The 17,641-nt window shown below is 44.3% G+C and overlaps 1 protein-coding gene across 50 annotated transcripts in view; it reads right to left on the bottom strand.

Annotated features, from left to right (window-relative positions):
- Positions 1-17,641, bottom strand: part of LOC131220940 (probable LRR receptor-like serine/threonine-protein kinase At1g56130) — a 149,207-nt gene that overhangs the window by 120,288 nt on the left and 11,278 nt on the right. For 31 of the 50 annotated variants that reach the window (XM_058215956.1, XM_058215904.1, XM_058215907.1 and 28 more), the window contains 3 exons: positions 7,733-7,804; positions 7,216-7,287; positions 6,686-6,757 (listed from right to left, as the gene is read on the bottom strand). The exons of 2 other annotated variants lie outside the window; for them this stretch is intronic. In XM_058215956.1, coding sequence (XP_058071939.1) covers positions 6,686-6,757; positions 7,216-7,287; positions 7,733-7,804 — 216 coding nt within the window. The remainder of the gene's footprint in view (positions 1-6,685; positions 6,758-7,215; positions 7,288-7,732; positions 7,805-17,641) is intronic. 17 more of the 50 variants (XM_058215915.1, XM_058215935.1, XM_058215930.1 and 14 more) reach the window with 5 other exon arrangements.

Below are 17,641 nucleotides of genomic sequence, written 5' to 3'. Positions count from 1 at the left end.
CGACCGTGAATCAACACGAATTGTTTGGGACGAGCGTGAAGTGCATGGGAATGATTATGGTTTAAAGCGAATTGACCACAAGCAACTAATCGTGGAGTGAAGGGAATTGGCCGTGAATCATGAGAGTGAATCAACACGGAATTGTTTGGGATGACCGAAATGCATGGGAATGATCATGGTTTGAAGCGATTGACCGCGAAATGCATTGAAATGACCGCAGTGAAGGGAATTGACCGCGAAATGCCTCGAACGATGTGAATCAACACGCAATTGTTTGGGATGACTGCGAAATGCATGGGAATGATCCTGGTTTGAAGCGATTTGACCGCGAAATGCATGCAAATGACCGTGGAGTGAAGGGAATTGACCGCGAAATGCCTCGAAACTCAGTGAATCAACACGGAATTGTTTGGGATGACCGTGAAATGCATCGAATGATCATGGTTTGAAGCGATTTGACCGACCGAAATGCATGCAAATGACCGTGGAGTGAAGGGAATTGATCGAAATGCCTCGAAACGACCCTGAATCAACACGGAATTGTTTGGGATGACCGCGAAATGCATAGGAATGATCATGGTTTGAAGCGATTTGACCGCGAAATGCATGCAAATGACCGTGGAGTAAAGGGAATTGACCGCGAAATGCCTCGAAACGACCGTGAATCAACACGAAATTGTTTGGAATGACTGTGAAATGCATGGGAATGATCATGGTTTGAATCGAATTGACCGCAAAATGCCTCGAAACGACCGTGAATCAACACGGAATTGTTTGGGACGACCGTGAAGTGCATGGGAATGATCATGGTTTGAAGCGATTTGACTGCGAAATAAAGTGATTGAGTGAAGGGAATTGGTGAAACTTTGAGCATGAATCAACACGGAATTGTTTGGGATGATCGCGAAATGCATGGGAATGATCATGGTTTGAAGCATTTTCACCAAATGCATGCAAATGACCGTGCAAAGTGAAGGGAATTGGCCGCGAAATGCCTCGAAACCAGTGAATCAACACCGAATTGTTTGGGATGATCGCGAAATGCATGGGAATGATCATGGTTTGAAGCGATTTGTGCGAAATGCATGCAATGACCGCGAAGTGAAGGGTATTGACCGCGAAATGCCTTGAAACGCATCGTGAATCAACACGGAATTGTTTGGGATGACTGTGAAATGCATGGGAATGATCATGGTTTAAAGCGATTTGACCGCAAAATGCATGCAAATGACCATGCAACTTAAGAGACTAGAAGAAGCACACTATGAACACAACTTGGAAAACATGGAGTGTGTACCGACATGGGTGTGTACTAACAAGCTAACCTAAAAAAGTAAAAAAAAAAAAAAAAACACATTAGAAAAAAAACAGAAAAATTGCACTAAAAAAGCAGTTCGATGCTGGACATTTTCTGACAATTTTCGATATATCGAAATCTAGTCGATATATCGATACCTCGATATATCGACATCTACTCGATTATATCGATAATACAATTTAAAAAGTATTTTGTCGCTGGACAGTGTGTGGCTATTAGTCGCTTGATCGAATAATAGTCGATATATCGGTCGGTTGTAAGGATGACTTACTAATATTATATCGACTAGATTTCGATATAATCGACAACTTACTTTACCATTAATCGATTAGGTTTCGATTATATCGAAGAGTTTCGATATATCGTGTTCTATTCAATATATCGAAGTGTGTTTTTTTAATTTTTTTTATATCTTTTTTTTATTTTACTTTTTTAGGTTAGCTTGTTAGTACACACCCATGTCGGTACACACTCCATGTTTTCCAAGTTGTGTTCATAGTGTGCTTCTTCTAGTCTCTTAAGTTGCATGGTCATTTGCATGCATTTTGCGGTCAAATCGCTTCAAACCATGATCATTCCCATGCATTTCACAGTCATCCCAAACAATTCCGTGTTGATTCACGGTCGTTTCGAGGCATTTCGCGGTCAATTCCCTTCACTCCACGGTCATTTGCATGCATTTCGTGGTCAAATCGCTTCAAACCATGATCATTCCCATGCATTTCGCGGTCATCCCAAACAATTCCGTGTTGATTCACGGTCGTTTCGAGGCATTTCGCGGTCAATACCCTTCACTTCACGGTCATTTGCATGCATTTCGCGGTCAAATCGCTTCAAACCATGATCATTCCCATGCATTTCGCGGTCATCCCAAACAATTCCGTGTTGATTCACTCTCATCATGCATTTCATGTCAATTCCCTTCACTTCTTGCATGCATTTCGAGATCAATTCGCTTCAAACCATGATCATTCCCATGCACTTCACGATCGTACAAACAATTCCGTGTTGATTCACTATCGTTTCGAGGCATTTCGCAGTTACTTCACTTCACGGCCATTTACATGCATTTCGGTCAATTCGCTTCAAACCATGATCATTCTCATGCATTTCGCGGTCATTCCAAACAATTCCGTGTTGATTCACTCTCATTTCGACACATTTCCTAGCAAGAGAGAGCTCCACGGTCATTCGCATGCATTTCGTGGTCAAATCGCTAAAGCATGATCATTCCTATGCATTTCGGTCATCCCAAACAATTCCGTGTTGATTCACGGTCGCTTCGAGGCATTTCACGGTCAATTCCCACTTCATGGCCATTTGCATGCATTTCATAATTCGCTTCAAACCATGATCATTCCCATACACTTCACTCGTCCCAAACAATTCCGTGTTGATTCACTCTCATTCGTGCATTTCGGTCAATTCCCTTCACCGCACGGTCAGTCATGCATTTTTCGGTCAAATCGCTTCAAACCATGATCATTCCTATGCATTTCGCGTCATCCCAAATAATTCCGTGTTGATTCACGCTCGCGTGCATTTCGGTCAATTCCCTTCACTCCACGGCCATTTGCATGCATTTCGGTCAAATCGCTTCAAACCATGATCATTCCCATGCATTTCGCATCATCCCAAACAATTCGTGTTGATTCACTGCTTCGAGGCATTTCGCGGTCAATTCCCTTCACACGGTCATTTTGTATGCATTTCGCGATCAATTCGCTTCAAACCATGATCATTCCCATGCATTTCGCAGTCATCCCAAACAATTCGTGTTGATTCACGGTTGTTTCGAGGCATTTCGGTCAATTCCCTTCACTATACGGCCATTTGCATGCATTTCGGTCAAATCGCTTCAAACCATGATCATTCCCATGCATTTCGGTCATCCCAAACAATTCCGTGTTGATTCGCGGTCAATTCTTTCTCGCTCAATTCCCTTCACTCCACTGTCCAATTGCATGCATTTCGCGATCAATTCGCTTCAAACCATGATCATTCCCATGCACTTCACTCGTCCCAAACAATTCCGTGTTGATTCACTCGTTTCGAGGCATTTCGCGGTCAATTCGCTTCACTCCACGGCCATTTACATGCATTTCATTCGCTTCAAACCATGATCATTCCCACGCATTTCGGTCATTCCAAACAATTCCGTGTTGATTCACGGTCATTTCGAGGCATTTCGCGGTCAATTCCCTTTACTTCACTGTCATTTGCATGCATTTCGCGGTCAAAATCGCTTCAAACCATGATCATTCCTATGCATTTCGCGGTCATCCAAAACAATTCCGTGTTGATTCACGGTCTATTCGAGGCATTTCGCAGTCAATTCCCTTCACTTCACGGTCATTTGCATGCATTTCGCGGTCAAATCGCTTCAAACCATGATCATTCCTATGCATTTCGCGGTCATCCCAAACAATTCCGTGTTGATTCACGGTCGTTTCGAGGCATTTCGCTGTCAATTCCCTTCACTTCACGGTCATTTGCATGCATTTCGCGGTCAAATCGCTTCAAACCATGATCATTCCCATGCATTTCGCAGTCATCCCAAACAATTCCGTGTTGATTCACGGTCGTTTCAAGGCATTTAGCGGTCAATTCCTTCCACGGTCATTTGCATGCATTTCGTGGTCAAATCGCTTCAAACCATGATCATTCCCATGCATTTCGGTATCCCAAACAATTCCGTGTTGATTCACTCGTTTGAGGCATTTCGCGGTCAATTCCCTTCACTCCACGGTCATTTGCATGCATTTCGCGATCAATTCGCTTCAAACCATGATCATTCCCATGCACTTCACAGTCGTCCCAAACAATTCCGTGTTGATTCACGGTCGTTTCGAGGCATTTCGCGGTCAATTCGCTTCACTCCACGGTCATTTACATGCATTTCGCGGTCAATTCGCTTCAAACTATGATCATTCCCATGCATTTCGCGGTCATTCCAAACAATTCCGTGTTGATTCACTGTCATTTCGAGGCATTTCACGGTCAATTCCCATCACCATTTCACGATCAATTCGCTTCAAACCATGATCATTCCCATGCACTTCACGGTCGTCCCAAATAATTCCGTGTTGATTCACTGTTTCGAGCATTTCGCGGTCAATTCGCTTTACTTCACGTTCATTTCCATGCATTTCGCTCAAATCGCTTCAAACATTGATCATTCCCATGCATTTCACGGTCATTCCAAACAATTGTGTTGTCGGTTTGAGGCATTTCGCGGTCAATTCACTTCACGTCATTTGCATGCATTTCGCGCTCAAATCGCATCAATTCATGATCATCCCATGCTGGAAGCGACCGTGAAGTGAAGGGAATTGACCGCCAAACGGAATCAACACAATTGTTTGATGACCGTGCAATGCATGAATGATTTAAGCGATTTTATGCATGCAAATGCATCGAAGTGAAGTGAATGACCGCGAAGTGCGTGGATGAATCAACACGAAATAGTTTGGGATGACCGTAAATGCATGGAATTGTCCGTGAAGTGGAGGGAATTGACGGTGAAATGCATGGAAATGACCACGAACTGATTGAAATTGACCGCAAAGTGAATGAAATGGATTTTCGACCATCGACCTGATGGAATCTTAGAAAATAACTAGGTTAGTTGGCTAAAGTATCTTCTCCTGCCCCAAAATCATATAGGGTACATCAAGTAACTAATTTTGGTTTATAAGATATTCTTGTTGAATGAATAGAGAAATAAATGAAAAAAAGAGAGATTTTTTTTATATGCTTATATATACATATTTATATAAATATGTATTAGAGAAAATTGTAGGTAGAATAAATTTATCTATGTAAAAAAAAATAAATAATAAAATAAAAACTAAAAAATAAAAAAATTTGCATAGACTTTTACGGACTACAGTTATGGCTACGGCTATAATCTGTAGCTATATCTTCGATACATATCGAATACACTTCGATTAATCGAAAATTGCAGGATTTTTTATGCAAAGTTGCTAGACAGTTTTGGACCTTTTCCGATTAATCGAAAGACATTCGATATATCGAAGTACATATCGAAAGACCTTCGATGTATAGTAGAGGATATATTGAAAAAGCATTGGCTGCGGTTATCGCTACAGTTATAATCCGTAGCCAAAGATATCAGCTCTTTTTTTTCCTGTTGTAATCCCTACCGCCTTTGTGGGTCCTTTTATGAGGTATGTGTTATATCCAAACTGTCCACCTATTTGGCGAACTCGTACTAATGCTTGGGAAGAAAAATAAGATAGATTTAGCTATCAAGTGGACCACACTGTAAAAGGCAGTGGAAGATTGAACGTCTACCATTGAAACCCTTTTAGGGGTCCCAGAAGTTTTGGATCATTACAAAATTTGTTTTTCCTCTTCATCCAGGTTTTTGTGACATTATGAATAGATTGGACGGAAAATAAATGTTATGGTGGGCCCTACAAAAGTTTCGACGGTGAAAATCAATTTTCTGCTGCTCTTTGTGGTGTGGTCCAGTTGCTCTTTGGATATGATTTTTTTTTGCTTGGATAATGCTCCGAAATGATCTCGAAATATGGATGAACGTTGTGGATATAATAAATACGTAACTGTGGGGCCCATGAAACTCTGATATCTTTTGAACCGTTCGTACAACTCGGAGTTCGAGAGTGTCAGCGCTGGTCTTCGAGCGCCACATATCCGCTTGAAGGAACAAGCAGGGGCATTTTCGACCTTTGACAAGCCTTCCGTACAGCTCGGGCGTATTCTCGCAAAGGAAAATGAGGTGGGCGTAGATTCCTAAATGGGCCATAAATGGGTCGTACAGTCGTACATCCAAAGATCTATTGGACCACACCAGATGAAATGGTGGGGATAATGACTTCCACCGTTGAAACTTTCTTAGGGCCTACCGTGATGTTTATTTTTCATCCAAACTTTTCACGAGGTCACAGAGACATGGATGAAGGTAAAAATCAAATATCGGCTTGATTTAAAATTCATATGGCTCCCTATAAGTTTTCAATGGTAGGCGTTCAATTCACACTGTTTACTGTGGTGTTGGTCCACTTGAGCTTTGGATATGTTTAAATTTTACGCTCTTTCCCTGAACTTAGATGATAAAATGGAGGGAGGGCGTGGATAAGATATATACATAATGGTGGGCCCCACAGAGTTTACTCAGTATACTATCTGCCCCTACATTTCTCTCTTTAAAGTACACGTGTCTAACATGTGGTGATCAGTACTGTTGATCATGTAAGCTTCTATGGGGATGAGCTATAAGCCAAAATTCAGAGTGATTGGATAATGGTTAAACGTGACTGCTAAGTGCTAACCGCTCCTTTTGTAGGCCACTTATCAGACAGCCAAAATTTCAATACTTACAGAGAGGTCAAGCTCGTTAAATTGCCGATAAATGCTGGCAAGGGACCCGTCATGTAATTTTCTGAGACATCCCTGCAATATATGCAGAAAAACACTTGTTAACGGTTGGAAGATTAGATCTCACCGACTTCAAGGGGTCCACACTGTTACAGTTAAGTGGTGATGACTCCTTCGGATACCGTGTGGTACTCATGTGGAGCTATCCAGACCATCCAAATTGTGGGAAAACTGTGGACGGAGTATATATCTAAAATCCGGATGATAAAGTAATCCTAGCCATCCAAGTGATGGTCATGGGGTGAACGGTTAAAATTAAATTAACGAGTGTTCCGAATTCAAAGGGAAAAGTCAGATGGATCCTAACTTATGGTTTAGTTTTATTTGTTTTCCTTGTGTATGCTGCATCCATGAATATTTCAGAGATTTGGATGGTCTGGATCACCATACGACCATGTCAGGTGGACGGTTAAACAAGTGATAAGTAATAGCAACGGCAGATATTTGCCTGTGGGAGAAATTTCAATACTTACAGGTAGGTCAAGTTCGTTAAATCGCCAATAGATGCTGGCAAGGGACCCGTCATGTAATTTTCTGAGACATCCCTGCAATATATACAGAAGACACTTGTTAACGGTTGGAAGATTAGATCTCACCGACTTCAAGGGGTCCACACCGTTACAGTTAAGCGGCAATGGCTCATTCACATACCATGTGGCACTCATGTGCAGCTATCCACACCATCCAAATTGTGAGGAAACTGTGGATGGAGCATATATCTAAAATCCAGCTGATAAAGTAATCCTAACCATCCAATTGACGGTCACCGGATGAACAGTTGAAAGTAAATTAACAAGTGTTCCAAATTTAAAAGAAAAGTCAGATGACTCATATCAAGCTCTTGGTATAATTTCTTTTTCCTTGTATATGCTGCATCCACAAATGTTTCAGAGATTTGGATGGTCTGGATTATCCTACAGCCATGCCACGTGGACTGTTAACGAGTGATAAATAACAGCAACACGCTGTGGTAAACTTTTGGATACTTACAAGGAAAGCATGCTCGTCATGTTGGCGATGAATGCTGGCAAGGGACCCGTCATGGAATTATTTGACACATCCCTGCAATATGTATAGAAAACACTAGGTGACGTGTGACACGTGTACAAGATAAAGCCACTCATCAGGTGGGCCCCACCACATGAGTTGATCCATTGGATTTCTGGCCCAGGTAAGAAAATGTGGCCCAATTGAGTGGACGTAGGACTCAGTAGGACTATGGTTAATAAGTTTAGCCTGGGTTTGCATGTAATAGACTCAAGGGTCAGGCCTAGCCCAAACATTGCAAAACCCGGGCTGAAGCCAACTCAAGGCCCGGCCCATTGACACCCCGAGCTTGACCTGGCCAGATATTAAGAACAATAGGCCTGACCCCTACCCAGCCCATTTACTAATTAGGCCCAATCTTTCAAACACATGCTGAGTCCCGACCCACTTGCACATGGCCATGGATAGATGAATCAGTTGAGTTAAATGCGACTTGTCTGAGTTATTTGGACTAAGTAAAACCCATCCAGTTCGACACCATGCATGAGTCACCCCGGACTGCGGTGAGTCAGGCTGATTCACTTCCAACTCAGGTGAGTTACGAATCAACTCAAAATCCGATGAGTTGGAATGGTAGTCCAGCCCAGTATTGATTTCATACCATTTTTCACATATACCACATGGGTATCCGGGCCCATGACTTAGTGTTGAAACCTACGGGTCCATTACTGACTCGACTCAACTCGAAACACTTATATATATATATATATATATATATATATATATATATATATATATATATATATATATATATATGATTATGGAATGGACCAATTCTACTAACATTGCCCGAAATCTCAAGACAAGCATGCCAACACCTAAAGGAGAGACTTAGCTCGGATTATAAGGAATGAATCCCGACCGAGACTTATAAAGTCCAGAGCCATAAGGCAGAATCTATGAGACGCATAAAGTTGACTCGGAAAATGAGGCAGCAACATTTAAAGAGGCCGATTAATGCCCAAAGCTCAAAAGCCACCTGACCGACCATAAAACCGACTCATCTTTAGATCAGTTATAGAGTCGGCTATCGGATTAAGAAAATACACTGATTACGATCAGTTTCATCTCATCCGACAGAAGGCAAGTAGCTCTACCCTTTATAACCGGCCGAGACTCACTCACCAGTAGAGTCGGCCGAGCCCGATCTGAGCAAGGTAGAGACGGTGTAAAGTAAAATACCTTCCCGAAAATCTAATAAAAGGATCCCCGATCCCGAAAATCTCGGAATCGGCTGGAATCCTAAAACGGATTGATGCCGAATCCCCAAGATATCAGGAAAAGAATCCTAGCACGATGGGATCCTCCCTTCCTATAAATACAGGAGATTTCCAAGGTGAAAGCTACATAAAAACTCTCCTTAAAAACCCTTCTAAATGATCTTAGTCCTGACTTTAGCATCGGAGGGTCCCCGACTCTAGCCAAGGTCTCCTTTGTCTCCTTCTTGTGCAGGTAAAAGGTCGAGGGAGAACGTACCGAATTTTTGCATCAACAGTTTAGCGCTGTCTGTGAGAATTTGATACGAAAAGTCGTCTTCCTAGCTCTATCAAAAGCTTCAACGAAATCTCCAATGGCAAGAACAAGGAGAACCGTCCAAAACGAGCCTAATGAGGTCAGTGTCACTGGACCACCGGCAACAGAAGGCCCGCCGGGTACGAATAGAGCCCAAGGGGCCCAGAACCGACCCGATAATCGACATGGCATACTCAATGAAACCGAGAGAACGGACGGTTAGATAAGGAGGTCGAGGAACTCCAGACCGATATGAACTACATGAAACAAATAATGGAACAAATTCATCACCAGCAAGTTCCACCTCAACATGGTGGCGGTCGGGCAGATGCCCCGCAACAATTCGCTGACCATCAACCCGTTGCTCCGCGATCTGTTCCTTAGCAAAGCCAACACCAGGGTCCTGCCGAGCCTACACCCACTCATTTCGTGACCGCCCCACTACCTTCCACTAATCTTTTACATGAAATAGATCGGAGAAGGCGCAGCAGGCCCCTGGTTGAAGGCAAGACTGATAGTGACGAACCTTAGAAAGTTGACCTTCAGGATTTTCGGAGAGAAGTGCAGGAAGAGATCGCGGACATGAAGCAAAACCGTAATCTAGGTCAGACAAGACCTGAAGTAAAGGCATCTCCGTTTACAGAGAAAATTACGCAAGCTCGGCTATCGGAACGATTCCGTCTACCTCAGATTACGCCTTTTACCGACAAAGCTTGAATATATCGAGTCCTTTCAGTCATATATGGAATTATATGATGCCTCGGATATCTTGATGTGCCGAGCCTTCTCCCTCACTTTAGCCGACGTAGCTCAGCTTTGGTTTAAATAATTAGAGCCAAAATCTATTAGCTCCTTCACAGAGCTCAACGATGCCTTCCTCACCAATTTCATTGGTGAGAAGAAAAAAGTAAAGCCATCTGCGCATTTGAACAACATAGTTCAGAAAGAAGGAGAGTTGCTGAAGGATTATATTAAGCGCTTTAATTTCGAGTCGCTTCAGGTCCGGAAACATTCGGACGAGATAGCCCTCAACTCGATCATGCAGGGCGTCAAAGATAAGTTGTTTCTCGCATCCTTGGACAAGAACCCGCCTACTACTCTGGCAGAATTCATACCTCGGTCAGATAAATATGCGGACACCGAAGCAACCCGAATCTTACGTGAGGCCGCTCAAACGTAAAAGTCCCGGCCAGAGACTTAGCAAAAAAGGAAGTTGACTCGGCTAGTGGAAAGAAGCGTAAAGATGATCGGACCCACAATGAGCGTAGGTCGGGTAAGCGGCCTAACCACAAATTCTCAATGTACACCTCGTTCAATAAATCACAGGAGCAGGTATTGATGGAAATCAAGGGCAAGGGGTTCATTAACTGGCCCGATAGACTCCGAAGCAATCTGAACCGACGAAATAAAAGTAAATACTGTCATTATCATCGCGATCATGGGCACAACACGAGTGACTGTTATAACTTGAAAGAAGAAATCAAGATACTCATTCGAGAAGGCCGTCTCAGAGAACATGTCGAAAGAACTGGGACAACGGAAGAACTTTCAGGCGACAACCGACCCACGGAAGAAATCCGAATGATTGTCAGTGGTCCTGAGGTGGGGGCGATTGAAATAATGTTCGGAAAAATCATGCAAAGAGCATCAGTCGACCTGAATCGAAGATCCTGATTTTAGCTCGGCCTTCGAAAGAAAGGAAAAATGAGAAGTATTGTATATCGTTTACCGATGAAGACGCTCCGGGTATTTATCATCCGCATGATGACGCATTAGTCCTCACCCTCACTATAGCAAATCACAAGGTGTTCCGTATTCTCGTTGATATAGGATCGTCGCGGATGTACTGTTTACTCAAGCATTCGACAAAATGGGCATCGAATGGTCGGCATTACGACCAGTACACACCCCATTGATCGGATTCTCTGGTGGACAAACCCTCCCCGAAGGGGTCATCTCATTGCCACTTATTGCCGAAAATTCCCCGCATCAGGTAACGGTGATGGTCGACTTTTTAATAGTCGACCAACCTTCAGTGTACAATGCCATCCTCAGTCGACCTTCTCTATGTCTTCTCCAAGCTGTAGTGTCAACGTACCATCTCTCCATGAAATTTCCGACCGAGTCGGGAGTAGGAGTCGTCAAAGGTGATCAACAGGATGCAAGGCACTACTATGCAACAGCCGTAAAAGCTCCGGCCGAGATAACCATGATCGAATCATTGGACCCTCAGGCCAAGACCCACGAGCGAGGACAATCGGTAGAAGATCTCATCCCGGTATGTCCCTAGAGAAACCCAATATCCACCCCTAGAGAAAGTGGCCCTAATGTTAATTGTGTCTTCACAATGACTTTGAACGTACTTCCAAGAGCGCACCATCATCGTATTAACAGACCTCCCGTTGCACCAGGTTCTTTAGAAACTGGAGTCTTCCAGCCGTCTAACGAAGTGGGCAATCGAGCTCAGTGAATTCGACATCCAGTACAAGCCGAGGATAGCCATTAAAGGACAGGCTGTGGCCGACTTCATAGATGAACTCACTCCGTAAACCAATCTGCCTACCGAGCTTGTACATGAATCCGTCGATCCTCTGACTGTTATTATTCCCGCATCATTGCCCGACTCAGCCCCCTGGAACCTTTATATCGACGGCTCATCCAACTGTAAGGCAAGCAGGGTAGGAGTCGTCTTGGAAACTCCCGATCAAACCCACATGCAATATGTCTTAAGACTTAAGATTTCAAGCCTCAAACAATATCACAAAATATAAAGCTCTGTTGCTCGGTCTTCGACTAGCAGCCAGTCTGGGTGTTACTCATCTCAACGTCTTTAGTGACTCGCGGCCGGTCGTCAACCAGGTTACTAGCGTGTATCAAACATGTAAAGAGCAACTGAAAGCATATATGAAGAAAGCCAAAGAGTTGATCGACGGTTTTCAATGATGTACTATCACTCGGATCCCTCAAACAGAAAATGCTAAAGCCAACCTATTGGCAAAACTTGCCTCTGCTGATGAGGACGATATACCTAGGTTCGTTCCAATCGAGTACGTCGCTAATCCGAGCATTGACGACCCGCCTAGCTAAACCGTACATTCGATCGATTCGGAACCTACTTGGCTCGATCCGATCGTCCAATATCTCGACAACGAGAAATTGCCTGAAGATCACGCCGAGGCTCGACGACTGAAAACCCGAGCCTCCCGGTACACCATACTTGACGGGATACTATATAAGAAAGGATTCTTCGCTCATTTGCTATGCTACCTAAATCATGATGAAGCTAATTATGTACTGCGGGAGATCCACGAAGGGATTTGCAGAAATCACTCGGGAGGACGATCGCTTGCACATAAGGTCTTATGACAAGGGTATTATTGGCTGACCATCCAACACGATGGTCGTAAGCTCGTCCAAATTTGCGACAAGTGCTAGTGATTCGCGACCATTCCGAGACAGCCACCCGAGGAGCTGACTTTCGCACAGTAGGGAATTGACATCATCGGACTGCTCCCTTAGGGGAAGGGTCAGACCAAATTTGTCATTGTTGCGATGGATTATTTCACTAAGTGGGCTGAAGTCGAACCATTAGTCAAGATAACCAAACAAAAGATCACAGACTTGGTCTAGAAAAATATGCACTTGATGTAACTGTCCTGATACAAGCGATCCCGCTCCTCCAAGTGCTCTAGGGACTCGAGAAAGGCCGCTACGGCGTGGACCTTGGCTTGCTCGATGACAGCCTTCGTTCGGTCCTGAGCCGAGACAACTTTTCTTCAGAAGAAGCGAGGGCCTAACGATCCTGTCGACTCTCCTCCCATGCCTCTTACAATTGCGAGGCCAAACGAGCACTCTCGGCTCTAGTTTCCTCAACAGCCTTCCTGGCGACTCCTAAGTCGTCAGTCATTATGTTGAGTCGAGTCACAACGGCAGCGAATTGTGCTCCCACCTCCCCTACCCGTTTCTTAGCATTGGCCAGATCCGAGCCAACCCTGAGCGCATAAGGGGCGAACTGTAAAAGGAAAATGCAAGGTTAGATCAAGTTTGAAGAAACTGACAGAACAAGTGCAAATTCCAACTCTTACCTCGAGAAGTATCTTCGCCATATGAGAAAGAGTCCGCCTTGGGAGACATGCGAAGAGGGTAGCGAAGTCCTTTTCGCTCCCATGGGAAATCGCCTAGGGGACCATGTCCTTCACGGCCCGTTGGAAGACCAATGCCTCCTGTTAAATCGTCTCCCCTCCTAAGGACTCCCCCATCCTCTGCTCTTCCCTCTATACCAAAACCTGCTCGGCAACAGGTCCTGGCTCAGAAGCTCCCTAGGACTCGAGAGTCACCACGTCCGCCACTTCTGCCCCCTCCTCTAATTCGGAAACTATCACGGTCGGGATAGCTAGGCAGTTTGCTCCTTAGCCTTCAAGACCATCTTCGACCTCTTTGGGGGCCGAGGCTCTGACCTCGAAGGGGCCTTCATCTTGGAGGGCGAACGAAGGAAAGGTCGGGCCTCAGTCATCTCTACAACAAAAGCAGGACAAGTTAAATAAAAATCAAAGGGAATACAGCAGGACAGCCACAAAGTACCTATCAAAGCCGAGTCCAAACCCTAATCAAGAAGACGCTCCGGTTGGAGAAGTCTTTTCCAAGACCGTTGCTCCAGACTCAGCGCCTTCAGATCTTTAATCTGAGCTAAAGTACCGACTCTGAGTTTTGGCCTTTGCTTGAGGATATTTGTGAAATACACACAGTCAGACTCAAAGATGTAGAAGGATGAGAAGATAAAGGAAAGGGCACCGAGTCACCTGCTTGGGAGAACACCCGGGGAACACGAGATTCGTGGGCCCTGGTTCGGCAGTCTCCCAGTGGCCACATGCCCAGAACCATCTATCTCTCTAATACTTGTTGGAGGTAGGAGGGTCAGTTATCAAAGGTCCGCTCTTATTCCGCCAAGCACACGAGAAGTACCAACCAGGCTGCTGCGAGTTCAGTCGTACTTGGAACAGATAGAGGAATTCATAGACGGTCAGTGGGGGCTACTCCATCTCAACCCATAGCACCGCACATCCAAACAAGTACCTTCACCCGTGGGGAACTATCTGTCCGGGCGCTATCTGGAGTTGGGAAAGCAAATCCCGAGCTATCCCCTGAAGGGGCAGATGCAGGCCACATTGTAAAGCGACTTAGAAAATAACGACCATCCCAGCAGGAGGGCGGTCGGGTAACTCACTCGGAAGAGGGAGGCAAAGAATGACCGAGTCCGGGACATGGTACCCGGCCCTGATCTTGTCCAGTTCCGCCTCGGTTAAAACCGAGGGAACGGGACCCTTCTGCTCATCTTCAGCCTCCCCTCCCTCGACCACCGACTCAGCAGCATTTGTCGATCTCCGGGCAGAGATCGACTCATTGACACCTTTAGCTACCTCGTCCTCTTCCTTTGTTTCCTCCCCAAGAGGATTAGGCCTGCCAGGGGCAGTCGCCAACGACGCCCCTCCGCGAGAGGAAGGACCTACAGAATCAGGGCGCTCCGTCAAAATTCCAGTCGCCCTTTCGGAATGCTAGAAAGCTGCATTGGCGTTTAGAGCCATCTGAGTCAATAGCGAAGGTGATTTTAAAATGTCCCAAAGACGCCTCGCTTCACCTTCATCACTGGAAGCTCCTTCCCGGGGACTAAGGGAACCTTGCATTGCTGCTAAAATTGAAAACGAAAGGGATGGAGGGAGTTAAAAACTCACCGGAGATAGCAAGAATGATGGAGAAAGAGGTGGACGTGGAAGAGAAAATCGAAAACGGAAGTCGAAAATGACGGAGAATGATGAAAATGGTAAAAACAAAAATCGGGAAGGAAAACGCGTGTGCGAAAATGGGAGGAGAGCGTCCCGCTCCCCCTTTTATAGCCATGCCATGTGGCAAGGACATTTAAAGAGGATTCGAGTCGACGACCGCTTCAACTCCCTCGCCCGACACGTGGCGCACTTCGGATGACGCGAGCGCCGTCCTCACCACGTGTCTGGCTCTCATAAGATGGAAAAACGTTCTAACGGATTCTCGCTCGTGCAGTTTCGATCAACGAATCGGCGCGTGTTCTGAAAGATACAGGACTCCTGCGAGTATTAAATGTTCCATCATAAAGTCGGTCCCAACTCAAGCCGACTCAATAACTCTCTACTCCTTAGCATCAACAAAGTTGATACAAGGAGTAGGGGGCTTACTGTTGGGAAAAAATAAGACGAGTCTAAAGACTCGGTTATGGAATGGACCAACTCTACTGACACTGCCCAGGATCCCGAGGCAAGCATGCCAACGCCTAAAGGAGAGACTTGGCTCAGATTATAAGGAATGAATCCCGACCGAGACTTACAAAGTCGAGAGCCATAAGGCAGAATCTATGAGATGCATAAAGTTGACTCGGAAAATGGGGCAGCAATGTCCAAATAGGCCGATTAAGGCCCAAAGTTCAAAAGTCACCTGACCAACTATTGAACCGACCCATCTTTAAGTCAGTTATAGAGTCGGCTATCGGATTAAGAAAGTACACTGATTACGAATTAGTTTCATCTCATCCGATAAAAGGCAAGTAGCTCTACCCTTTATAGCCGGCTGAAACTCACTCAGCAATAGAGCCAGCTGAGCCCGATTCGAGCAAGGTAGAGACGGTGTAAAGTAAAATACCTTCTCAAAATACCTTCCTGAAGATCTAGTAAAAGGATCCCCGATCCCGAAGATCTCGAAATTAGCTGGAGTCCTAAAACGGATTGATGTCGAATCCCCAAGATATAAGGGAAAGAATCCTGGCACGATGGGATCCTCCCCTTCCTAAAAATACAGGAGATTTCCAAGGTGAAAGGTACGCAAAAACTCTCCTTAAAAACCCTTCTAAACGATCTTAGTCATGACTTTAGCATTGGAGGGTCCCCGGCTCTAGCCAGATTCTTTCGTCTCATTCTTGTGCAGGTGATAGGACAGAGGAGGACACTCCAGTTTTTTGCATCAACATATATATATATATATATATATATATATATATATATATATATATATATATATATATATATATATATATGGAAAACGTTCTATGAGCTCATTGGAACTTCCAATGAGGTCGAGCTGTGTGGGCCCCACCATGATGTATGTCGAAACTTTCATCATGTCGAAACTTTTATACACACACTACTCTTTCTCTCACTTTTTTTTTTACATTTTTCTTTCCTTATCCAACCAACTGTGCCTAAGCTTTATTTCTCTATTTCAAGAGTAGTATACTTCTATCTAAATCTATTCTTTGATTTTATTTTATTTTTATAATTGTTTGAAAATATAAAATTTTGAGATTATGAATATTTGATTTGAGGGTTGGGTTGGAACTGGATTGGGTTGGGTTGGGTTGGGTTGGATTGAGCCGGGAGTAAGTTCACCTTGACCCGATTTACTAACTTGTCTTGAGCTTGCCTCAAAAAGTTTATCAGACAAGACAAGCTCTAATGGTAAACTTAAGGGTGAGCTCAAATTCAAAGAGAGCACGGATGAGTCAAGCCAAGCTTGGCCCACCTCCACTCAATCGGTTCAATGTACAACCCTAGCTAGGAATAAGGAATATCTATACTCAGGTACTTGCAATGTGTACATGTGGCATGCATTAACTCAAAATAAACCATACAAAACATTTGACTCACTTTATTCCATGGCAAATCAAGTAAAACGAGGTCTGCCACCTGCCAAGCTGCTCATATATATGATAGGTCCCACTTGCAGCTAAAAAAATGACCAGTTATCCACGCTAATTAACAGGAAGCGGATTGGATACGCTGAGCCTACTGAGTAAAGTCCATGGGGGCACCATGTGATTTATGTATTTCATCCACTTTGTTCATCCATTTTATCATATAATTTTAGAGCTTGAGCCCAAAAATGATGTATATGAAAAGCTTAATTGGACCACTCCACCAGAAAAAGTGTGAATTGAACGTCCTTTGCTGAAAAATTCCTGAGGGCCATAGAAGTTTTGGATCAAACTGATATGTGTGTTTTCCCTTCATCCATGTCTGGGTGATCTTATGAATACGTTGGATGACAAATAAACGTCACTGGAGGCCCTGAGAAGGTTTTAACAGTGGAGATCATTACTCTATTGTTTCTTCTAGTGTGGTCTACTTGAGCTTTGGATATGCTTCAATTTTAGGCTCCTCCCTTAAAATGAGCTGAAAAAATGGATGAACAGCATGGATAAACCACATGAATTCACAGTAGGACCAAGGGAGTTTACTTAATATGATTAATAGTACTAAGTAACTCAGTACGCAATCCGACTTCCATTCGACATAGATGTGTGGCCCACTGGATGGCCGT

Source organism: Magnolia sinica, chromosome 12 (assembly GCF_029962835.1).
Source record: "Magnolia sinica isolate HGM2019 chromosome 12, MsV1, whole genome shotgun sequence".
Taxonomy (NCBI): domain Eukaryota; kingdom Viridiplantae; phylum Streptophyta; class Magnoliopsida; order Magnoliales; family Magnoliaceae; genus Magnolia; species Magnolia sinica.
The sequence above is the reverse complement of the archived record's forward strand: the minus strand, read 5'-3'. Positions and strand labels throughout refer to the sequence as shown.